Source organism: Lynx rufus, unplaced genomic scaffold, assembly GCF_022079265.1.
Source record: "Lynx rufus isolate CCGP_SWC_20201006 ecotype Redwood Valley unplaced genomic scaffold, mLynRuf1.p SCAF_17, whole genome shotgun sequence".
NCBI lineage: Eukaryota > Metazoa > Chordata > Mammalia > Carnivora > Felidae > Lynx > Lynx rufus.
The window spans coordinates 48,747,106-48,770,442 of NW_025814831.1; the positions used below are offsets into that span (position 1 = coordinate 48,747,106).

Below are 23,337 nucleotides of genomic sequence, written 5' to 3' on the forward strand. Positions count from 1 at the left end.
TCAGTGTAGTATATTTTAAATCAGTGTCACGTAACTATGGACATTTTGCCCCCTCGGTTTCAGGTAGGCCAGTGTTTCCCGTCCAAGTTTGCAAGTCAGCTTTTGCACTGTGTTGTTTTTTGTTTTGTTTTGTTTCATGCCTAGCAGGGCGGTGAGCTCTTGATGTCTATGCATTCTCACTGATCTTTACCAGAATGTGCCACAGTGCAAATTTGATGCTGGAAAGTACTGAACGAGAAGGGTAAGCATTGGTATTTCTAAATTAAAACATTTCAGAGCTCGCTTCCCCCTTTGGCTGGGTAGACCACGCACGTTATACAGCATCTTCTCCTAAAATGGAGAAATGAGAAGGAATTGCCTTGCTCTCAGCTTTCAGCGAGGATGTGACCCTTCTCTTAACCATAACCATGCTGTGGACTGTCTCAGGAACTTGGTCTGTACTACCCTATAACCCCAGCGTTCTGCTTCCATCCCATTCACCAAGAGATCCAGAGGGAAGAACGAGGGACGCCCAAGGGTATCTTGCTTGATTTGCGGAGCTAGACGCACGCTGACAGACTTAAGTTCATCAGGTTTAAAAAGTGCTGGAGCCATTTGTTGGTCCTTTTTTTCTTGGCAAAGATTCTGTAACATACACCAGCCAACATCACTGAGGCAGACCAAGGATAAACCCATGGCCCTCCTTTATTTACTTGCTTGGCCATAATTTGGGACTAAGAATATTGCGTTGTAAGAACACAGAGTGGTGTTTCTTATAAAGTGATACGGGGAATTGACCAGAAGGCAGCGGGTCCTTTCAGAGACTCAGCCAAGGCATCCCTGCTCCTACCAGGCTGAGAAAACTGGAAGAGTCAGCATGGACAGTGGGCAAGCCCTGGGGAGGTAGCTGGATGTCCTGAAGGACTGCAAGGGGGTCCAGTCTGAGGCAGGTGATGGCAGCAAGTGTCACCTTGAGTCTAGACTAGGAGTTACTTTGGGCAAGGCCCACCCACCTGAGGTAAGGAGGGTGGGAGATGTGGGTGAGCCAGAGAGAAATGAGAGGGAATCTAGGGGGAGGTGGTGCCAGAAAGTTCAAGTAGGTGGTGTTGCCAGTGTATCCACCAATGCCAAGGTTCTGGTCCCTGGAGCAGTGGGAGCTGTCGTGATCCGGGCAGAACTTGGGGTGTACCGAGCTGGCTGTCAAGACAGGGACCAGGCACAGGCAGAAGTCCAAGGCAGCAGCTCCAGTTATGACTTAGACGAAGCCCTCTCGGTAGCAGGGATGGCTTGATGTAAAGCCTGGGAGGTTTGGATAAAGCTCTTGAAATCTTTTGGATCTAAGATTAGAATTAATTCTAGGAACTGAGACATAAAGCTGAAAGCATGTTGAGAGTAGTGGCCCCACTGAGGAAGAAAAGGGGGGAACAGAGTCACTAGGGACTGGGCGGGCCTGCCTGTGGGGAGAGAAATTGCCTTCCACGTACATTATGTCAGGTTTGCTTTATTTTCTTCAGTTTTAGCAGATCTAAGCATTGTCTTTATTCCCATTTTACACCTGAGGAATCAGAGAAGTAAACGAAAGTGCCCAGAGTTAATGGATTCCTTGTGTCTGGGGCTCTCTCCAACACCACTTCTGTGCCCTTGGCTTAGATGAGCCCAGTTTATGAAGTTCCTTCAGTGGTGTCTGTAGCCAAGTGGTGGAAAGCACAGACTGCCTGGCTTCTTGTCCCCACTCCATGCACCTTGTCTTATGACCTTGGGCAGGTTACTTGGCCTCTCCATACTGTAGTAAAAAATGAAGATATTAATGTCTTCTTCACAGTGCACTCATGAGGATTTAAAGGGATGCTATATGTAAAGGGTTTAGAACAGTGCCTGGCAAATAAGTGCTCGCTAAGCATTACTACTCTACTCTGTCTAGAAATAAAACTTTAGGGAAGATCTCAGATGTTAACAGTTCTCACTACCCAGTGGGTGGATGGATCTCTGGCAAGGTTAATCCTGAAGAGGAAATACTGCAAAAATCATTCCTCTTTAGTCTTCTAAATCTTATAAAAGCAAGATTTCCCATTAATGAAATTTTGACTTCTAAAATGGTGAATTTTAGTGAGGTCTTGCCCACTTTAGGGACAAAAATTGGGGGTATGCATTCCTGCTGTATCATTTCCTGGCTTTGTGAGCTGGGGCAATTTTTCCAATGTCACTCACTTACCTGCAAAGGGAATGGGGATGACAGCCAACCTCACAAAGTTCGGAGAATCACATGAGGTGATAGAGTGAAAGCACTTTAAAATAAAAGTTGGTCATGTTTTGGATGTTTTTATTCCCTGGACACAAGCCTAATGTAAGTAATAAAAGGTTAGGTGTCTGTAGAGTAGGGAAGAGGAAGCCATTCTGGAATTTAAAACTGTAGGTTGGATAATCCAGCCCAGTTTTGGGGATTAATAATTTAGTAAGGTCGCCTGGTGGGCCCCCAAACGGATGAGGATATAGTCAGTCCCATGGAGTCTCTTTTTTTTTTTTTTAGTTATTGTCAAGTTAGCTAACATACAGTGTATACAGCGTAGCCTTGGCTTTGGGAGTAGATTCCCTTGATTCATCACTTACATACAACACCCAGTGCTCATCCCAATAAGTGCCCTTTTCAGTGCCCATCTCCCATTTAGTGCCCATCTCCCATCTTCCCCACCCCTCTAACCACCCCCCCCATCAACCCTCAGTTTGTTCTCTGTATTTAAGAGTCTCTTATGGTTTGCCTCCCTCCCTCTCTGTAACTTATTTTTCCATCCCTTCCCCTATGGTCTTCTGTTGAGTTTCTCAAATTCCACATGAGTGAAAACACATGATATCTTTTTCTGACTGACTTATTTCACTTAGCATAATACCCTCCGGTTCCATCCATGTTGTTGCAAATGGCAAGATTTCATTCTTTTTCATCTCTGAGTTGTATTCCATTACATATATATATCACATCTTCTTTATACATTCAACAGTTGATGGACGTTGGGGCTTTTTCCTAATTTGGCCATTGTTGATAGTGCTGCTATAAACATTGGGTAAATGTGTCCCTACAAATCACTCCTGTATCCTTTAGATAAATTCCTAGTAGTGCTATTGCTGGGTTGTAGGGTAATTCTATTTTTAATTTTTTGAGGAACCCCCACACTGTTTCCCAGAGTGGCCGCACCGGTTTGCATTCCCACCAATAGTACAAGAGGGTTCCCCTTTCTTGACATCCTTACCTACATCCTTTGTTTCCTGAGTTGTTAATTTTAGCCACTCTGACCAGTGTGAGGTGGTGTTTCAATGTGGTTTTGATTTGTATTTCCCTGATGATGAACAATATTGAGTATCTTCTCATGTGTCTGTTAGCCTTCTGGATGTCTTCTTTGGAAAACTGTCTATTCATGTCTTCTGCCCATTTCTTCACTGGATTATTTGTTTTACAGGTGTTGAGTTTGGTAAGTTCTTTATAGATTTTGATACTAACCTTTATACGATAAGTCATTTGCAAATATCTTCTCACATTCCTTTGGTTGCCTTTTAGTTTTGTGGATTGTTTCCTTTGCTGTGCAGTTTTTTTATCTTGATGAGGTCCCAATAGTTCATTTTTGCTTTTATTTCCCTTGTCTTCAGAGACATGTCAAGTAAGAAGTTGCTGTGGCCGAGGTCAAAGAGGTTGTTGCCGTTTTCTCCTCTAGGATTCTGATGATTTCCTGTCTCACCTTTACGTCTTTCATCCATTTTGAATTTATTTTTGGGCCCCATGGAGTCTTTGATCTCCTTTCTGTGCCATTCTCTTTACAACAACCAGATTGTGCTAGTGTGGTTTATTCCCTCTCTGCTCATGCAGTGGACTCAACCCCCACCCCAGTGAATCCTTGCTTCGATGGGAGCCACACATGTGACACGAAAGCTCGGTGCCATCCAGGGACAGGTGTAGACTACACCTGCAAGTGTGCCTCCGGGTACCAGGGAGATGGACAGAGTTGTGTGGGTAAGTTGTATGCGCTGTGTTCTTTCACGGGGTCCTCCAGCCCTGTGTTTATAGAAGATAGGTGCGTCTGCTTTTATGATCTCCACTGATCAACAAGACAAGTTTAGCAGCTATTAACCTAAATGCTGTTATTTAAAAACTGAAGCATATTCTGGTTAGGTTTGAGAGGATAGTTTGGACGTGGGTGTTTGGGGCTGGGATTGGAGAAAGAAGACAACTGTTGCAGTTCCTGCATATTTTGAGTTCTTAAGTTTTGTCATTTTAATCCTGTATTAAGTATTTTCTTATATTTACTAAAACATGTGTTTTCAGGTTGTCTTCAGGTTTCAGACATTGTTTTTTTTCCCCTATTATATCCCCACAATCCACCAATCCACAGAAATTTCTTTACATTTCTAAAAGAAAAGTCATTAGTGTGTTTTTCTTTAAAATTTTTTTTTTCAACGTTTATTTATTTTTTTTGGGACAGAGAGAGACAGAGCATGAACGGGGGAGGGGCAGAGAGAGAGGGAGACACAGAATCGGAAACAGGCTCCAGGCTCTGAGCCATCAGCCCAGAGCCTGACGCAGGGCTCGAACTCATGGACCGCGAGATCGTGACCTGGCTGAAGTCGGACGCTTAACCGACTGCGCCACCCAGGCGCCCCAGTGTGTTTTTCTTTTAAATGTTGAGTGGTTTTTTTTTAAATAAAGTCTAAAGAATGCTTAGAATATTGAAATATTTCTCCCTCGGACTTATACTTGACTGACTGCAGATAAATATTATAATCTGCAACATGCATTCTGGTTGATGCTTAGAAATCTTACCTTTGGACTTCTGTTTAGTCCACAATTTATTTGTCCTGTTGAAGCTTCATAGTAGTGAGGAAACATCGAGTGTTCAGACCTTTCACTTGTGGAACCCTTGATTTAAGCCGCGCTTTTCTGTCGTTATTTCTTCTTAGATGTAAATGAATGTGCAACGGGCTTCCATCACTGTGGCCCCAACTCTGTGTGTACCAACTTGCCGGGCAGCTACAGCTGTGACTGCCGGAGTGGTTATGAGTTTGCAGACGACCACCACACTTGTATATGTGAGTGCTAAGCCATTTCTCTTTTTGGCCAAAATAGTGCTGAACCTTGCTCTTTGATTCATTAATGTTTCCGCTCTAACGTACAGAAGCTCTGCCATATGGTTTCTGAAAACACTTTGCGCTGAAATAACCCTATGGCCCAGTTCAGCCCTGGGTTTGTATGTTGCTTTCCTTTCGGTGTTGAGTTATTGAAGGGTGTTCACCCAGTTGGGATTCCTGCGTGTCTTGGTATCTGGCCCAATCATATAACAAGACTGTGAACCTCTAATACCACCGGTTCTGGACAGAAGTAAAATATTTCTCAAATTTAAATGAAACAGATTTATGATTCAAAGATGCTCGCCCCACTGGGCCAGCTATACAACTCCATCTGTAATAAATGTACTCTTTCAAGGGTAAAAAAAAAAAAAAAGAAAAAGAAACCTTTGGACCTAAAAGTGGATCCACAGGAACTAGGATCCCAAATTCATCCCATTGGTAAAGCCAGACGATGATAGAGAAAGTACACTTTTTAACCCAGTGGGATGAAAGAGTAGCAGTGATCATAGAAACTGTGTGTGTGTGTGTGTGTGTGTGTGTGTGTGTGTGTGTGTGTGTGTGTATAGTTCTGGTGAGTTATAAACTTTATCAAGCACTATTTTAATGACTGATCTTCATGTCTAGAGTTTTAACCACAAACCCAGACCAGCACTTCTGAAACTTTAATATGCATACAAGCCATCCAGGGATCTTGTTGAAAGTCAGATTCTGATTAACTGGCTCTGGGATAGGGCCTGAGAACCTATATGCCTTCTAAGCCCCTAGATGTCCTGATGCTATGGGTGTGTGAATCACACTGGGAGGAGCAGTCTCACCCATCTGCAGGTCTGAACTCTCAGATGTCCTTGCCTTCTTCTCTTTTCAGTGATCGCCCCACCTCCCAACCCCTGTGCGGATGGCAGTCATTCCTGTGCTCCTGCTGACCAGGCCCGGTGCATTTACCATGGGGGCAGCACGTTCAGCTGCACCTGCCTGCCTGGTTACACTGGCAGCGGGCACCAATGTACTGGTGAGTACCTGCGGGTCGTCAGCCTCAGTGACTCTGGAAAGTTGCCTTGTATGCAACATCCCCACGTAACCAGAACCTTTCTCAAAAGGACTTCTCCCTTCCTTGACTCACACAGCCTTGGAATTGTCCAAAGAGCAAGAGAAAAGCTGTCCTTTGAGTCAAAAAGCAGAGCAAAGGGTATTTTCCCTTGGATTAGATTGGTGAGCATATGGTGGGGATGTTCCCGGAGCACTAGGAAGCCACTGCGAGCTTGTAGCCAACCTTCTGTTCCTTAGAGCTGGCGTAGGCTGGAGGAACTTCGGGAAAGCCTATTCACCTGTTGGGAAGTCTCCATCCTTCCATCTATGGTCAGTGACTTAGTCTAGCACTTCCAGTTGTGCGTAACTTTGAGTTGCTTATGATACTGGTTGAAGGGGTATTTTAAGTAATCTCTAAACATACATGCAATTCTTTCTCATTTTTTCCCTCTCACCTCTCTCTCTGGAGAGAAGGGGAGGGGGTGGGGAGAGAGAGAACTCTGTCTTAAGAGGATAGTAATGCATACATAAATACCCAAAACTTTTTTTTTCCCCCAGAAATCTAACCACATTTAAGCTGGTTAAGACTTGGTACAGTATTTTATAAAATCACTAAACTGGAATGCAGGACTAACTGTTAAAATTTAACTCGGTTAAATAATAATAATGTTTGAGGTTGTTACTGAACTAGGTATAATTCTCTGGGTATAAATATTCATGAAACTGGGATTAGTAGTACTTTTAATATAGAGATTATTTAAGAAATCTACATAATCCACAAAAGGTTTTCAAAATATATCCAGTGACATGATGGAATTGAAACTCCATTTCATGCTGTCAGTAATGCGCACAAAGTTAGGGTAAAATGAGACACCGGCAATGAGAGAATGGTGGGAAAAGGGTCTGTGTGGGGATTATAAACCTGGAACACAGGGTTTCCCCCTCCCTTCAGACTGCTGCTCGCATTGGCTGGGCCACCACTGATGTGCTAGAACAGCCGTGTGACCCCTGGGAGCTTCACAGCAGATGAAACAACATGCCCGCCCCGCCTCCTTACCAGATGTTCGCTTCTCCTCCTGCTCCTGATTCCTCTTCCCTTCCCTCTCAGCGGAGAGGCTCCCGGACGAGCCCACTGACGCCGTCCGTTCTGGACAGAACACGTGTCAGGGCAGCACAGCCGTCCTCTCCTTCCTCGTTGTGCTGGGCCATTTGGTATTGTCTGAACTGGCTCTTTCATGTTTCCACTTCTGTTGTACAGAAGTTCTGCTGTATGCTTTTCTTAAAAACACAGTTTATACTGAAATGACCCAAAGCCGTGGCTCAGTTCAGCCCTGGTTTGTTTTGTTTTTTTCTCTACTAAAAATATCCCCAGTTTTAGACAGAGCTCAACTGCTTCCCAGTGAGAATGAGGTAGAGTTGGAATTCACAGATGCTTCTCCCACTTGACCAGCCCAAGAGTTCCATCGGTAATAGATACACTCTTGACACACAGAGGGTAGCCTCCACAGGTATGGGGGTCAGGATGTGAGGTGCACAAACTCCTCATGGTTCTGTTCTTCATGCGGGAATAATGTTTTGTCCACCCTTGTGGAGCTTTACCATTCAGTCCCTAATCCCGTATAGAATCATTCTCTCTTCCTTCTTTTAACTTCTCTTTGTCCTGTAAAACTTTGATTATCTTTGGGATCATGTTAAAATTGGTTACTTTTCCATGTTGGGAACTTGTGAGTAATGCCATTCATTGTTATTACTGCCCTCTTGCTGATTTCTGCCATTTTTAATTGTCCCTATTCAATCTTTGCTTCTCTGCATTTGGGATTTTCTCTGGAACTCACAAACTTAAAACCCATCAGTTGCTTCCCTTAGTGTATTAGTTACCTATTGCTGCATACCAAATTACCCCCAAAATACAGTAGCTTAAAACAATGCACATTTATTTTCTATAGGTCAAGGGCCTGGGAATGGCTTAGCTTGGTCCTCTGCTTAAAAAGATCCTCACAAAACTGCAACAAGGGGTCTGGTAGGCTTGGGGTCTCCTCTAAAGGCCTAACTGGGGAAACATCCTCACATGGTTATTGGCAGGATTCAATTCCTTGAGGCCTGAGAGCCTCAGGTCCTTGTTAGCTGTGGCCTGGAGATGACCTTCAGCTTCTTGACACGCAGACCTCCAACAAGGTAGCTTACTTCATCAAAGCCGGTGGCAGAAAGTCTTTTAGCAAATTGGAAGTTATAATCACAAAAATGACATCCCCTCAGTATTGCTTTCGTGTATTGATTAGATGCAAGTTACTCAAGGGAAGGGGATTACATAAGATTGCAAATGCTAGGAGGTAGGGATCTTTGGGGGTCCTTAGAGGCTGTCTCCCAGAATCCATTACCATGGGTTGCCTTCCAAGCTTTTCAGACTGTGGAGTAGAAGAGAATGAATAGTCCTTTTCCTAAAGACCTATGCCATGCCTAAATCCGACTGGGCTAGTCATGAAGGTGATTTGCAGGATAAGTACATACGTGTGTGTGGGTGTATGCACATGCATGCACATATTTAAAGACATGCCACAATGTGCATGTGTACCTGTGGCCATAGAGAGAAAATAGCAAAATAGAGAAAAATAGAGATAGAAGCTCTGTTTTGTGGAAAGTGCGCATTCTTGAAGCATGCATGTTATTCTTTACTCCATTAAACTAGCAATAAAAGGCGTGTGGGTTTTTCTCTAGCCAGTTTGTTAAAAACCAGGTTCCCTGGAGAGGCTGGACTTGGCTTTGGGTTCTCAGTCTAGTCTGAGTCACCAGCAGTTACTACTTTTATCCAAGTAGAGTTCAATCTTTTCCAGCTTCCCTCAATCAACCCCGATTGCAACGGTTTCAGGGTTGATGTCCACCTTGTGTTGGTATGAGCCAGTATTTCTCAGGCATGTTTGTCCTCATAGATCTTGGTAACTTTGCCAGGTGAAGCAGTGTGTCTTGAGTTGGGCCCTTTCCAGGAGAAGCGATTGAGTTACGGGTGGGACATCCCTCAGCACCATCACTGCTCAGGAGGGACGTGAGGAGAGGCACTTAGGTTATTCTGTCTCTGGTTTTCTGTTCTAAAAAGAGAGATGTTAAGTAGGGTACGGTAAAGTTGGTGAAGCCACAGGAGAAGAGAACAAGGTTTGCAAGGAAGGAGTTTATTATGCTCATGGGTCCCAGAGAGAGGGTCACCACATACCACACAGGGGCACACCCAGCAAGGTGCTTGACCGAATAGGTGGGGAGCTAGAACTTGTGGGCCGAAGCCTTTATTGGGGTCTGGAAATTTCACTGGATGGTCTGAAAGCAAAGGGGGTTGGGGGGGATGGGTTAAGGGTAGCTAGAATCTGGTAATCCGGTGGTTGGGTTTGTTTTGAAGGGACCTCGCCTGATTTGGGTATGGGCTCAGAATTACGGCAGTGAAAGCATTGAAACACCAAAGCATGAATTCAAAATGGAGGGTTTTAACAAATGTTCCATACAGGTGTTTTACCAGCTTAACAGAATAGAATGGAGAATTGTGCTGACATTGAGCCGTGTTTCATTACCTGAATGGCAAAGGAGTTCTGTGCCCCAAACATTGTCGTCTTGACCTCAGTGTTCTGACAGCCCCTAAAGACCCGTGACAGGGATTGTTAGGCATAAATGGCAGCTCCCAGCCTGAGCGTAGCAACAAGGAGTTTCTCCCTTCCCTAGGGGCTGAAAGTGTTCCATGCTTTCTGTCCTGACACTTGACATCCTGTGATAGAGGGAAGAGCTCCCCTTCATTACACAAAAGCCCCAGTTCCCCCCACACCCCTCAATGTTAGCACTCCTTGGGAGGAGCCATAGCCTGCTCTGAGCCCAGGCTCTGGAGTGGCTGACTGCACTCATTTTCTGTCATGGTGTGAGGTCTTCCAAGGAGGTATGGGGGACTGTGTTTCAGGGAGCTTTACCTCCTCCAGCTTCTAGGGGACGGGGGCTCCTCACTTGTGATGCTTTCTGTCCCTTCAAGGGCTTTCTCCTGCTGGTCATTTACAACCATTAGTGTCCCTCCCCCTGACTCTAGTATCTGTGGGAAGATGACTGGCTTTCAGTCTGATCACAATTCTTAGGTCGTAGGCTTTAAGAACATAAGGAACCTGGTAGCTCTGGGGAGTCCCCTCTCCCTTAGTTCAAAAACAATCTCAAGAAACTGATCCATGAGTTCTAGAAATAGGCCCTGTGTCTCAGGAATTCCTGCTTCCTGTCATTGCCTGGGGTTCCTGTTAGCATGAGAAGTCCTTTTAGCATATGTATTATGAATAGCTTCAATTTCCTGCATTTAATTTCCTGCTGGATGTTCAGTTTTACAGCTTTGGTTTTACAGCCAGTTTTATGGCCTCTTGCAGGCCCAAGGAACTGGATGGTCACTGGCTTTGCCCAGCTAGGTGTTGGAGTTGTCCTTGTCAAGAGACTGAGGGCCAGACTCAAAGATAATTAAATATGACAATATAGAACCTATTGATTAGATTGGAGATAGAGTTTTTGTTGTGATTAGTTTGGTTTCTTTTTGGTTGACTGAGGAGCTAACCAGAAAACCTTGTTTGTTTCTAACCTTGTACTTTCCTGCCTTTGTAGGTGGAAAGAAGGTAACTAGGGAGGCCAGTTCATCTGGGCAGAGCCTCTCTGGGTGGCATTAAACTCCGTTCTGTAAAGCATTCAGGATGGTTTTGGACTTAGGGGAGCTAATGTATGTTGACGAAACTTCCTTAAGACTGAGGATAAGCAGAATGTGAATTCGCTAATTACGACATAAGAGATTCCTCTCCCACGAACATGTCTGCTCACCGGCACCTGGGAGGGTGGCTCAGTGAGCACATGGTCATAGCAAGGCTGGTAGTCATAACCCTAGAAGAGATTTCACCTGGGGCACGGGAGGCCGGCTGAGGGGCCAACTCTGTCCCCAGCTGATCCATGTCAAATTCACGCTGTGGCTCTTGGGCTTCCTGGGTTCTATGTGTCTCTGCCATGGGCTACAGCAAATTGATGCAATTCACTTCTGGGACTCACATTATTCTATGTTTCACATTGATCATCCCAACCCACCTTTTTTCATCCATTTTTTAAATCATTTTTTGGGTGTTTTCGTGAAAGTGACGGCTTTCTTTTCAGTGGAGCCTTGATCAGACTTACACTCTTTATCCTCCTTTTACTCTGGAAGACTTCCTATCTCTGCAGAGAGCTTATCTCAACCACTAGCCATTGGTTTTAATAGTTTGACTCTCATAGGTTTTTTGGGGGGAAAGGGGACTGTCTTGCTATTGTCTGCATATGCTGATTGCAGTAAATAAAAGGACTATAAGCTGGCATGTAAGGTTCTAGGATGTTGTAACTTAAAAAAATTTTTTTAAGTTTATTTTGAGAGAGAGAGCAGGGGAGGGGAAGAGAGAGGGAGGGAGAGAGAATCCCAAGCAGGCTCCACACCAACAGCATGGAGCCTGATGTCGGGCTCAGACTCAGGAACCGCAAGATCATGACCTGAGCTGAAGTCAAGAGTTGGACACTGAACCGACTGAGCTACCCAGACACCCCTAGGATGTTGCAGTTTTGAGAAATATGAAATTTAATCCTTACAGTACCATGTGGAGAGTGGGAGGGCCTGAACTGTTTGTACTGATAAACCTGACAAATTTAGATGTTCTTTTTAAATTTTTTTTTAAATGTTTATTTATTATTGAGAGACAGAGGCAGAGCGTGAGCAGGGAGGGGCAGAGAGAGGGGGAGACACAGAATCTGAAGCAGGTTCCAGGCTCTGAGCTGGCAGCACAGAGCCCGACACGGGGCTCGAACTCACAACCTGCGAGATCGTGACCTGAGCCGAAGTCAGACACTTAACTGACTGAGCCACCCAGGCGCCCTTAGATGTTCTTTTGAATGTGTTGTTCCAAACTTCTGATAATATTTTTCTGACGCTTTTCTATTTCTTCTAAAGGTAGAAAGTAGAGAAAATTTCTGATTCCTTGGGCATTGTAGATGGTAGGACTCTGATTCCGGGAGACTGGATGTGCTTCCAGACTTAGTTGAAAAAGCATTTGGAGCCTCACCGGGCTTCTCCGGATCTGTAGATTGGTGTTATAGGGACATGGTGCCAACAGGGCAAGACCGAAACCATTGTTACATGTATTTACTGCTGTGGTACTGAAAGGAAGTGAGTGATTTACAGCCCAAAGGCTAGTTCAAAGGTAATAACTTCCTGGAATTCACTGTGGATGAAAGATACTCTAGAAATACACCGCAGGATATTTTTTTTTCTGGAAGTGACCACACATTTGATTTCTACACTGTACATTCTTAGTCTAATGGGTTCGCTCACGTGTCCCTCGACTTTGTATGTTTAGCCCGCCTTTAGCTGTCAGCATATTTCTGCTCATGCCCAGAGGTCTTCTAAGGTTGACCCCTTGGCATTGACCCACATGTACTAGGGCCGCGTAGTAGCCCCAGTTGGGTGCAGTGAAGTCATGCTGTTCCTCCCTGCCCCCCCCCCACCCCATCCCTGTTCCTGCCTCTGCAGATGTTGATGAATGCTCGGAAAACAGATGTCACCCCTCGGCCACCTGCTACAATACCCCTGGCTCGTTCTCCTGCCAATGCCTCCCTGGATATCATGGGGATGGATTTCAGTGCGCACCTGGTAAGGTCTTGAGGGCTGCCTGAGGCACAGAAAACTCCTGGTTCCTTCAGTGTATTTTTTCTACAGCCTTTAGCCTGTTCTTATCGGGACCAAGGCTTTTCTAGGCTCTAGATTTTCTTCCTGTTCCCTCCTTCTAGTTTACTTAGAAGTCCCTGGTTATTAGTAATCTGGGAGGCCAGGAGTGTGACCCCACCCATTGTCCTACCTAGTGGCAGCTGTGTTCAACTCCCATCATGATCTGCTTTGCCTTGGTAAGTGTCATTTAGATGAAGGACTGGGATAAGCTTACTAAATAGGAGCCATATGCACCTAGTGAGCTGGTAGTAAGCCCCCGCGGTGACACTCTAGGAGGTCTTGGCCAGCACTGTGTGACCTAGTGATTGCCATTGACCTGGAGCTTCTCAGACTTAGACTCTGGACTTGAGAGGATGAACAGAGGTTTACTTGTTTTCTCCCAAGTCTCTTGGGATGTTTGGACACAAGCTACGGGTTCTTCATTTTACCCTTAGGGCTGAGGGAGGGGCGATTTTACAGTAGGTACGGTCAGCTCAGGACTTAACAGGGTGAACTGTGAGAATTAGGGAGACATTAGGTAGATAGTGGCAGAACTAAAATAAGAATCCAGGAGTTCACAATCTCAGTGCCCGGCTATTTTTTTTCCCATGTTATGCCGTCTCCCAAGTATAGGGAGGGAAAAATAAGCAAAGAACATCACCTCAGACGAGAGACTTTGAAGTTAGCTGGTAAAAGTGGATGGGTTGCAATGTCTTTTATTCCTTCTTTGTACGTCTCCTCCACCCTGGTCTCCGAAGACCCCACATCAGGACTGAAACCCTGTGAACGCCAGCAGCGCAGTGCCCACGCTCAGCACACCTATCCTGGCTCCCGGGTGCACATCCCCCAGTGCGATGAGCAGGGCCACTTCCTGCCACTGCAGTGTCACGGGAGCACTGGCTTCTGCTGGTGCGTGGACCCCAATGGTCACGAAGTCCCCGGCACCCGGACTCCACCCGGCTCCACACCACCTCACTGCGGACCAGCAGGTGAGCCAGGCAGGAAGGAGCTTGTACCGACCTAGGCCCGGGGCTTGAGAAGCTGAATGGCGCAGCCTGTGGGGCAGATTATAACTCCTGCCCAGACCGTGCAGACTCGGGGCTGACTGCTGTCCTTTCATAGCCTCCTTCCTCCTAGGACCACTCAGATGATCTGTGCCCACCTGTGCACACATTCAGGTGACAGGGACATAGACTGACATCACTGTTACACATTGGACTCCAGCCTTAGACTTGCCCGGTACAAGACGGGACGTTGAGATGAATGGTGTAGGTCAGGCTGAGGCCACTGCCCGAGACCTGTTACGGCAGCTTAGGGAGGCCTTGGAGCTAACGGATCTTGCCAGACCAGCCTTCTGTCCAAAGAGAACTGCCTGCACATGTTCCTTTATATCACTACACTCTGCCTTCTGAATTTCAGGAAGCAGTATGAAGGCCAGTTTAGTATTAACAGGAAAAATAAGCAGACACCTGTGGGTGGATCCCACTAGTTTGCTCTAAGCTAATGACCCCCGCTGTCCCTAGGCAGGCCCGGCATATCAGTGGGGAACCCCCTTGCCCCAGCCACTGTCCGAAGAGATGCAGGGACCTGTTGTGTTAGCCCGTGCGGTCTGAGATGCTAATGGTGAGCGTGTCTGTAACCATCTGAGGGCTCTCCGTGCTCCCCGGGGGGGTGGGGCCTGGCTATCAAGTGCTCACATGTCCTGCCAGCCGCAGGTTGCCAAGGCAGATTGTATTCCTTGCTGAGTTGTTAAGAGTGGAAAGCACGTTTTTAAAACTACAGAAGAACTTTATTATGAAGAATGTAGGATTGATCTGATTCCATTTTAGCCAAAAATTCCTATAGCCATGAGCTTGCTATTTTTACTACTGGAAAAGATAAATCTTGGCTTTTAACGTGAGAGTAAGAAGAGCTGGTGAATTAGCACCAGTTTTGATCCTGTCAACAATATCGCAATGGCCGGGACATGAGTAGTTCTAAGATTCACACAGGTAAAAATTGGTAATGTTTGATCTAGATGTATACCTTTGTTTCCGCAGTGACATTCCTAGTTCCTCTTGTCCCTATTTTTAGGAAAAGATTTGACAGGTCCAAGGGGGAAAAAAAGGAAAGAAAAATCCTGTTTCACTCCTTTAAAAAGTCTTGGTTCTAACTCCATCTGGGATTTAAAGAAATCAGATGGTTGGGACCTGCCTTAGGGAATGGTTCAGAGTTCTATTTACTAAGACAAGCATTTAGTTTTAAGGACCGTGATTCAGAAGGGAGCCAAGAGAATGAGAAGTTAATGACTGAAGGGAGGGACACATTGTCTTGTGCAGACTCTCCCCCCAGTGGCCCAGGCTCCTCTCTTGGCACTGGTTTGGCCTTGGCTGCCTTTTCTGACTAGTCCCATCTGCATAATGGGGTTGGCTTGAAGGGAGAGAAAAAAGTCTGTGTCCAAGATTTCAAACTATTTAAAACCCTGCCAACCGAAACCAGAAATCAATCTGTGGTTGGATTAAGAAGTAGCTTCAAATAGTAAGGAATGAGAGGGATGCACACGTATCAGTGATGTGCCCACTTCCCAGAAGCTGAGTGAGCCGTGTGTCTCCATTCCAGACAGAGCCGTGCCTCATCAGGTGGTCCCCTGAGCTAAGAACACACCCTCTGAGTTTGCGGGGCGGACCTGGAGCCGTGTTGGGAACTTCTGCGGGGCATCCCACCTTGAGGTGGCTCGTTAGTGTTTGAAGAAGTGACCTTTCCCTGTCCAGATTCTTTGAGACACATTTGGGTGAGGAAGTCTCCTTCTCCATTGTGTCTTATAAAGAACTCTGCTTCCCAAGGGTTATGAACTATAGAGGCCACCTGAAGGGCATCTGTTGCCACCAGACCTGGTGAGTCTTGGAGTTGAGCTAGTTGGGTTTGAGCTCTGAGGATTTTGTTAACCATCCTCCCTCTTGTCCGGAGGAATCGTAGGTACTAGAACCGAATTGTAACGTTTCCAACTTTGTTCTTGGAGGCCAGTGGAGGTTTTGACCAAAGGAGTGACATGAAATGACTGTGTTCGAAGTATTTTTTTGCTTTTTAAAAAAATGTTTATTTTTGAGACGGAGTGAGGGAGAGAGAGAGAACACAAGTGGAGGAGGGGCGGAGAGAGAGGGAGACACAGAGAGAGGGAGAAGCAGGCTCCAGGCTCGGAGCTGTCAGCACAGAGCCCAATGCGGGGCTCGAACTCACAAGCCATGAGATCACGACCTGAGCCGAAGTCAGACGCGCAACTGACTCAGCCATCCAGGTGCCCCAGAAATGACGTTTTAAAGGGACTCTTCTGGCTGCTGGCTGTTTACATTGGGGGGCGGGAAAGAGGGTGGAAGCCAGGGACCAAGTGAGAAAGTTTTTGTAATATCCTAGCAGGAGACCATGAGGCTCCGACCAGGGTGACAGGGGTGGATATAGTGCGAAGTGAAGATTTTCTGAATGTATTTTGAAGGCACAGCTGACCTTTTTCTGACCTACCAGATGTGGAGAGCAAGAGACAGAAAGGAGTCAGGGATGATTGGGCCCACACAATGGAAAATGGAGGTGCTATTTACTGATAGGAAAAAGTCTAGGGGACAGCAGTGCTGATGGTGGAAAGCAGGGTCCCCGTTTTTGTTCTGAGATTAGTGGCATACACCCAGGTGGTGGTATCATGTAGGTACTTGGCTGTGTGATTCCACAGACCACAGGCTTCGAGTTACAGGAATTAAAGCAGCAGCAGCTTCTAACGAGCTCCTTTAGATACTCCTCTGATAGATGGGGGTACAAGTTACTTCCAAAGGCCGCAGCAGACTCCCTGCAGAGAACCGCCACGTTTGGGACAGAGCGACAGCCCTGTGGAAGCAAGCAGGGAGAAAACTGCAGCTAGAGAAGCTACTCTGCAAGAGCTCACAGGAGTGTAAGCCGGGTGGTGAGCCAGGAGGGCGAGCAGAGGGGAGGATGCTGGACAAGGGAGGGGCAGAGCTATGGGCAGGAAGCAGGAGCCCGGGAGAAATGTTCAGCTTTGAGCCAAAGGGCTTCCGGGAACTGGAGCGTCTAACAGTCAGTATGGAGCTGTTGGCCACCACGTCCTCCATGCGCAACCCTACTAATTACAGTGAGTCTTACTCCATATAGTTTTCCAGTGAGCAGAGCTGAGGGCCACATAAGTAGGGTAGGAATAGGAGGCAGGAATAGTTTGGCAGTAGGGCAAAGTAGGGCAGGCAGTAGGTCAGGACTAGTTTGTAAGACGCGTGGCCAGTGTCAAGATTGTCCTCTCAGGTGCAGGCCTGGAACTTGAACCAAGTGGGAAAGAATAAATACTGCCTTTAAGTATCATGTAGGCCCCTGAGTCCCCGAGGAGGGTCCCCACCAAGGGCTCTGTTAGCAGAGGTCCTGGGCCCTGGTGGAAGTGTCCCCATGGGCCGGGCCCGAGTGTGCCCTGCACCCCTGATCTTAACCTCCTCTTGCTCCCTGCTGACGTGGCTGGCCTTTGTGACAAATCCTCCTGTCCCAGGAGCTTTTCTCCGTTCTCCGGATGCCTGTGGAGAGCTTCTTAGAGCACTTGACTGGTCCAACGTCCAGGGGCTTGGCTGAGGCCTTGTTGGCGGATACTAGGAGGAGGGAGGCCAGGTGTGGGGATCTTCAGCCACATGCTGCATTCTGTCCTTGGCTCACGATCAAAGGCTTTTTGTCCCCATCTGCTCAGAGCCCACCCGGAGGCCCCGGACTGTCTGCGAGCGCTGGAGGGAAAACCTGCTGGAGCACTACGGTGGCACGCCCAGGGACGATCAGTATGTGCCTCAGTGCGATGACCTGGGCCACTTCACCCCCCTGCAGTGCCACGGGAAGAGTGACTTCTGCTGGTGCGTGGACAAAGATGGCAGAGAAGTGCAGGGCACCCGCTCCCAGCCAGGCACCACCCCTGCATGTAAGCACCCGGGGGTCAGCCCTCACCCCGCTCATCCACTCTGAGGGCTTTCTGTATGGAAACTGCCAGCTGTGAGTGAAGCTGGGGAAAGGGGGGGCCCATAGGTCCAGTGAAAGAAGTCGCTAAGATGCCGTGTTGATTTATCAGCTGGTCTGTGATCCAAATCCCTATTTGGATTTAACGTTTGGTTTTGTCATTAGCAGTTTCTGTAATTAGAACATCTGGAACTCAGTTCAACAAGCAGTTCTTCCTCCCCAGCCCAGGGTGAGAGGGGACACGTGTCACCCTGGGGGCCCAAAGAAAATCGGACACAATACTGTTTTTTTGCCCTTAAAAAGAAAAAAAAAGTTTTTGCTTTGTTCTGAGGGAAGTGTTTTGTTGTCTTCCTCCCTAGTAATTGGCAGTGTTTTACATAATCCTTGGGGGGGAAAAAACCCCTAGAAATTAGAATTTCTTTTAAGGAACATCTGGAATACATCTGTCTAGGGTAAAAACCTTTTGATGTTTTTGGAGGTTCTGGTATGTGGAAAGTAACTTCTTCCCCTGTCCCCACCCACCTTTGTGTTCTTTCCTCTCCATTCTTCATACCCTCCTCCTTCCCACGGCAGGTATACCCACCGTTGCGCCACCCACAGCCCGGCCCCTGCCCCGGCCTGATGTGACCCCTCCATCTGTGGGCACTTTCCTGCTCTACGCCCAGGGCCAGCAGATCGGTCACTTGCCCCTCAATGGTACCAGGCTCCAGAAGGACATGGCCAAGACCCTGCTGTCACTGCATGTAAAGTGGATTTCTCCCGTGGGGGTGGGACCGTACGGGGCGTTCAGATCTGGGCCAGGGCCTGAGGTAGAGGGAGGTCCTGTAGGATTTCTGGGCTGTGGTCCAACTCCATGAGTCTGACGCCGCTGCCACACAAAGTGAGGGCACTGTCTGCCGGGAGTCCTGTCTGACTGACCAAGGCTTTCTCCATTGGTTCATGGGGTTTCAGAGAAGTGGAAAGGGAAGTTCAGAGTTACCAGGATATGGAGGCAGTATGGTGAGCCAAGGGAAAATGGAAAGAAACTCAGCCCGAGTCCCCAGGGTTCTCTCCATGCCAGGCATCTCCACAGAGGGTCCAGGACTAGCTAAAGGGTGTGGTTTCTGTGGAAAGAAGTTAATGACTGCCTCGTTGTTGTAGCCCCCTCCCCTCCGTTTTGGTTCTGTTGATCAGTCTCCTATCTTCTCTAACTCCTTCACAGATGAAGATTTGGGTGGAGTGGGACGCTGGGAAAGGAGTGGACAAGCTTTCCATAGGAGATGCTTGTCGCTTTCTGAGCCAGCAGCCTCCCTCCATTTTGGAGGACAGCTTTCTTCTCTAAAATGGAGAAAAGAGAAGGGAGTTCGCCAGAAAGGCACTGATGGTTATTAAGGAAAGCCGTCTGATTCCATTTCTAAACTTCATGCAGCAGGTACTTGCCCATCTGATAGAAGAGTATAATGTCCGTGTTTCCCTTTACTTATGTTATCAAGCTAATTCTGTAACTTTTGGGATTCCAAAAAAAGCTTAGAAGCAGGCAGTATTCAGAGAAAGAGGTTTGTTTTTTAAGATTTAGGTTTTGGAGTTTTCGGTGTGTTGGCAACCACTAGCATACTATTCTGTAAGCTTCTCTAAGAGAAACTAAGAAATCGTCAACACCTCAGTCTAACTATCGTAGCCAAGGCTGATGGTTTTACTGCATTTCTGCGCTTGCCTCTCATTCGGGCAAGGTGGTGGTGGTGGTGGTGGTGGTGGTAGAACTGAGAGAATGGCACATGGGTTATGAGCACGTCTTGGGGAAATTTACTTAAACTGAGCCTCCTTCTTCGAAGAAACCCTAAAGTCAGTACATGGGTTAATGGATCCCATGATTCCCTAGGTTACTGGAAGCACATGGATGTCACTCCTGCCTGAGACAGATGACTCACTTTTCAAGTAAAACTGTTCTTGACCTTTAGATCCCTCTAAATCAACTGCCCATTTTTTCCACAGGAGTCAAATCCTGCTTTGTACAGTATTTTTTATATTGACTTCTCTCCCGGAGGCATGTCAGGCCAGCCCCAGGAGGCTTTGTTAGGCAAGCAGGGAGCTGGTATGACCTCAGGGACAGCCAGATGGCCCCTAGATGTTGGCTTTGTACATCTGTTGGGCTTCTCAGACCAGGAGTCTGGGTTGGAAACTGAATGAAGCAAGTACTGTGCAGAGTTTTGTAAAGAAATACCACAGACTCAGCATTTAAAAAAGACTTATTTATTTAGCAATAGGGAAGGGAAGACCTCCCTAACCAGCGGTTTGGTGACCACCAGTCTCCAGTTCCTTAACCCATCCTTCTGGAGACTTTCTTCTACATATGATTACAACCAAACCATTTGCTTTATATAAGAAGCAGAGATAGGGATAAGGGATTAAACCTCAGGGGAAAGATCTCATGATAGTTATAGGAAAAGGGAGAGTAAATTTTGTTGTTGTATGTTGAATTAAAAATTTTTTTTAATGTTTATTTTTGTGAGAGAGCACAGGTGTACATGCGTGCACAAGCAGGGGAGGGGCAGAGAGAGAGCGAGACACAGAATCTGAAGCAGGACCCAGGCTCGGAGCTGTCAGCACACAGCCCGACGTGGGGCTCGAACCCACGAACCGTGAGATCATGACCTAAGCCGAAGTCAGACGCTGAACTGACTGAGCCACCCAGGCACTCCTATGTTGGTGAATTTTAGAAAGGCTGTTTCAGAAGTGCTGATACCATTCAGAAGGAGTTCGTTTTCACCCAGTACTGTATTAAGGACTTACTTTGCTGAGACTAATGTTTGTTCTCTATTCACTCAAGGGGCTGATTTCATGAAATCATTTTATTACTGCTGACAGTAATTGTGCTTATTGAGCACTTGCTGTATACTAATGACCGATGAGGATACTTTACAAGAACTTTTGGTAGAATTTTTATAGCAGCACTATAAAGTAGGTACTAGTATCTTCATTTTGCAAATGAAGAAACCCAGGCATAGAGAGGTTAAATACCAGTCATAGCTAGTCAGTGGCCAAACCTGGCTGGGACCCCAGAAGTCAGCCTCTAAGCCACCTGTGTAATCCTGCTGCATAGCTGCCCTTAGGACTACTGTGAGTCGTTCACTACAGCCATGTGGGCAGCAGCTGAGCACAAGCTCTGGGGAAATGCATGGAGTCCTAACTCTTCCAATTTCATGTTTTGGTCCACAAAGGGCTCCATAGTCGTGGGAATTGACTACGACTGCCGCGAGAGGATGGTGTACTGGACAGATGTTGCTGGCCGGGCGATCAGCCGGGCCAGTCTGGAGCCAGGAGCAGAGCCTGAAACGATCATCAGCTCAGGTCAGCAGCTTCATCTGGAAGATGCTTTGTATTTCATTTGAGTCTCCTACGTTCACCAGGGGAGGTTAAGCGCCATTCAAGCCACTTCATCAAGCACTGCAATACCAGCCCCTCTGTAAACACACACTTATACTTAAGAAAGGAGGTAATTCTTACTGTGAGCCTGTTGAGAAATTGGAACTCTCAACAGAAATGGCTCACAGTGAGAACTCAGGGTGTGGCCCCAGTTGATGCTGCCTGGCCCCAACACTGTGCATGTCCGGTACCATCAGGCTGGTGGGTATGTAGTCTAGAAGGAAAACTAGAGGTGGCAGGACAAGTAACAAAGGATCCGTTCCTCAGTTAACCTGGTTCTTGAGGCCGAGAGCCTCTCGGGACTTTATGTTTTTTAAACTGTTCAAACATAGCAGATCTCTCTGCTTCGGGTTCCCTTTTCATGCCTGCAAATACTCCAGTCCTGCTGTTCTACTTCCAGGTCTGATAAGCCCTGAAGGACTTGCCATTGACCACTTCCGTAGAACAATGTATTGGACGGACAGCGGCTTGGACAAGATAGAGAGGGCCAGGCTGGACGGCTCTGAGCGGAAGGCCCTCTTCCACACAGACCTGGTGAATCCTCGAGCCATTGCTGTGGATCCAATCCGAGGGTCAGCTGGGCTTCCCTATTCTCCTGCTTCCTGCGGATCCTAATTTGGAGCCCTTGGATTTTAAATGCAGTGTGGGGAGGGTCAGAACAAGAGTGCAAAAGCTCCAAAGCATGGACTTAAAAACAGTATTTATATAGGATCTACTAGGCGTCAGACGCTGTTCTAGGCAAAGGGGACAAGGTCTGCTCTTTCGTGGAGCTCACATTCTGGGAGGAAGTAAGGTAGTAAACTAATGAATAAACTAGAAAATCATTAAGACGACAGTGCGATACAGAGAGAATTCAGAGTATGTGAGAGGCACTGGGGGGCCACCCGAGATCACTGACCAGGCAAGGCTGTTTAACACTTGAACTGGATGGGTGGGTCTCCTTCAGCAACACATTAGGAAACTCTAGTGCTGAAGCAACAGGGTTAAGTTCCTTAAATGGTGAGAGTAACCAAAACTCAGACACTGGTGTTTTATTTCTCTGGCCTCATTTTCGCTATTGCAAAAAATCTTTATTTAATTTATCCCACAGCAACTTGTACTGGACAGACTGGAATCGTGAGGCTCCCAAAATTGAAACGTCTTCTTTAGAAGGAGAAAACAGAAGAATCCTGGTGAATAAAGACATTGGACTACCTAATGGTTTAACCTTTGACCCCTTCTCCAAACTGCTCTGCTGGGCAGATGCAGGTATTACTGATGGCATGTACACACAGCACACTTCAGCACCATGGGTGCCAGCACTTAACCGCAGCTTTTACAACAAAACCAAATCCCAGTATGTAGAGCTTTTGGCTTCAATTTTCAACAGTACAGCCAGCACAGAATCTACTCCTTTGGTTGGTGTCTAAACTGTTAAAGAACACTTTTAGTCGATACTTCTAATCCTTCTTGAGGTTTTCGGTGGGAGGGGTTGTCTGTGACTTAGGCAATGATCTGAGGGCTGGAACTATTTTGTGCTACTAGCCCTTCCCCACACAAGCACTTGGTATACTTATTTTTTTTTTTTTTTTTAATGTTTATTTTTGAGAGACAGCGACAGTGCAAGCGGGGGAGGGGCAGAGAGAGAGACAGAATCTGAAGAGGCTCCAGGCTCTGAGCTATCAGCACAGAACCCAACACAGGACTCGAACTCATGAACTGTGAGATCACGTTCTGAGCCGAAATCGCATGCTTAACCGACTGAACCACCCAGGTGGCCTGTCCTGGTATACTTTTTAAAGAGAAATTTTATCCTCTGTTGGAACTGGCAAACTTAGATAAATGAACAAGAGGCTTTGTTTGTTTGTTTGTTTGCCAGTATCAGAACATTTTACAGTATGCTATTACGTGGAAGACATTTTTTGGAAAGTGATGTGGCAGGACGGCCCTTGGTAGTAAGTTAAGGTTGCCAATACCCAAGTTCTTTCTGTTGTGTGATCTCCTTATTAGAAAAATAGAAAAGATGCTATAGGTCTTCTTCTATACTAAAAAGAATATGAAAATGTCCATTCTTAAAGAATTTCTAATTTAATAAAAGGAACTATAAATGCAGATGGATCAATATTATAACCTGGTTGGCCCAAAACAAGTTATTTTTTTTAAGTTAT

General features: G+C 46.6%; 1 protein-coding gene across 1 annotated transcript in view; it reads left to right on the forward strand.

Moving 5' to 3' along the window:
* NID2 (nidogen 2) overlaps positions 1-23,337 on the forward strand; it is a 67,698-nt gene that overhangs the window by 41,739 nt on the left and 2,622 nt on the right. Inside the window, exons 9-18 of the mRNA XM_047079657.1 lie at positions 3,833-3,976; positions 4,921-5,049; positions 5,954-6,097; positions 12,653-12,772; positions 13,585-13,815; positions 17,532-17,753; positions 18,362-18,531; positions 20,986-21,115; positions 21,591-21,762; positions 22,281-22,438. Of these exons, the coding sequence (XP_046935613.1) occupies positions 3,833-3,976; positions 4,921-5,049; positions 5,954-6,097; positions 12,653-12,772; positions 13,585-13,815; positions 17,532-17,753; positions 18,362-18,531; positions 20,986-21,115; positions 21,591-21,762; positions 22,281-22,438 (1,620 nt within the window). The remainder of the gene's footprint in view (positions 1-3,832; positions 3,977-4,920; positions 5,050-5,953; positions 6,098-12,652; positions 12,773-13,584; positions 13,816-17,531; positions 17,754-18,361; positions 18,532-20,985; positions 21,116-21,590; positions 21,763-22,280; positions 22,439-23,337) is intronic.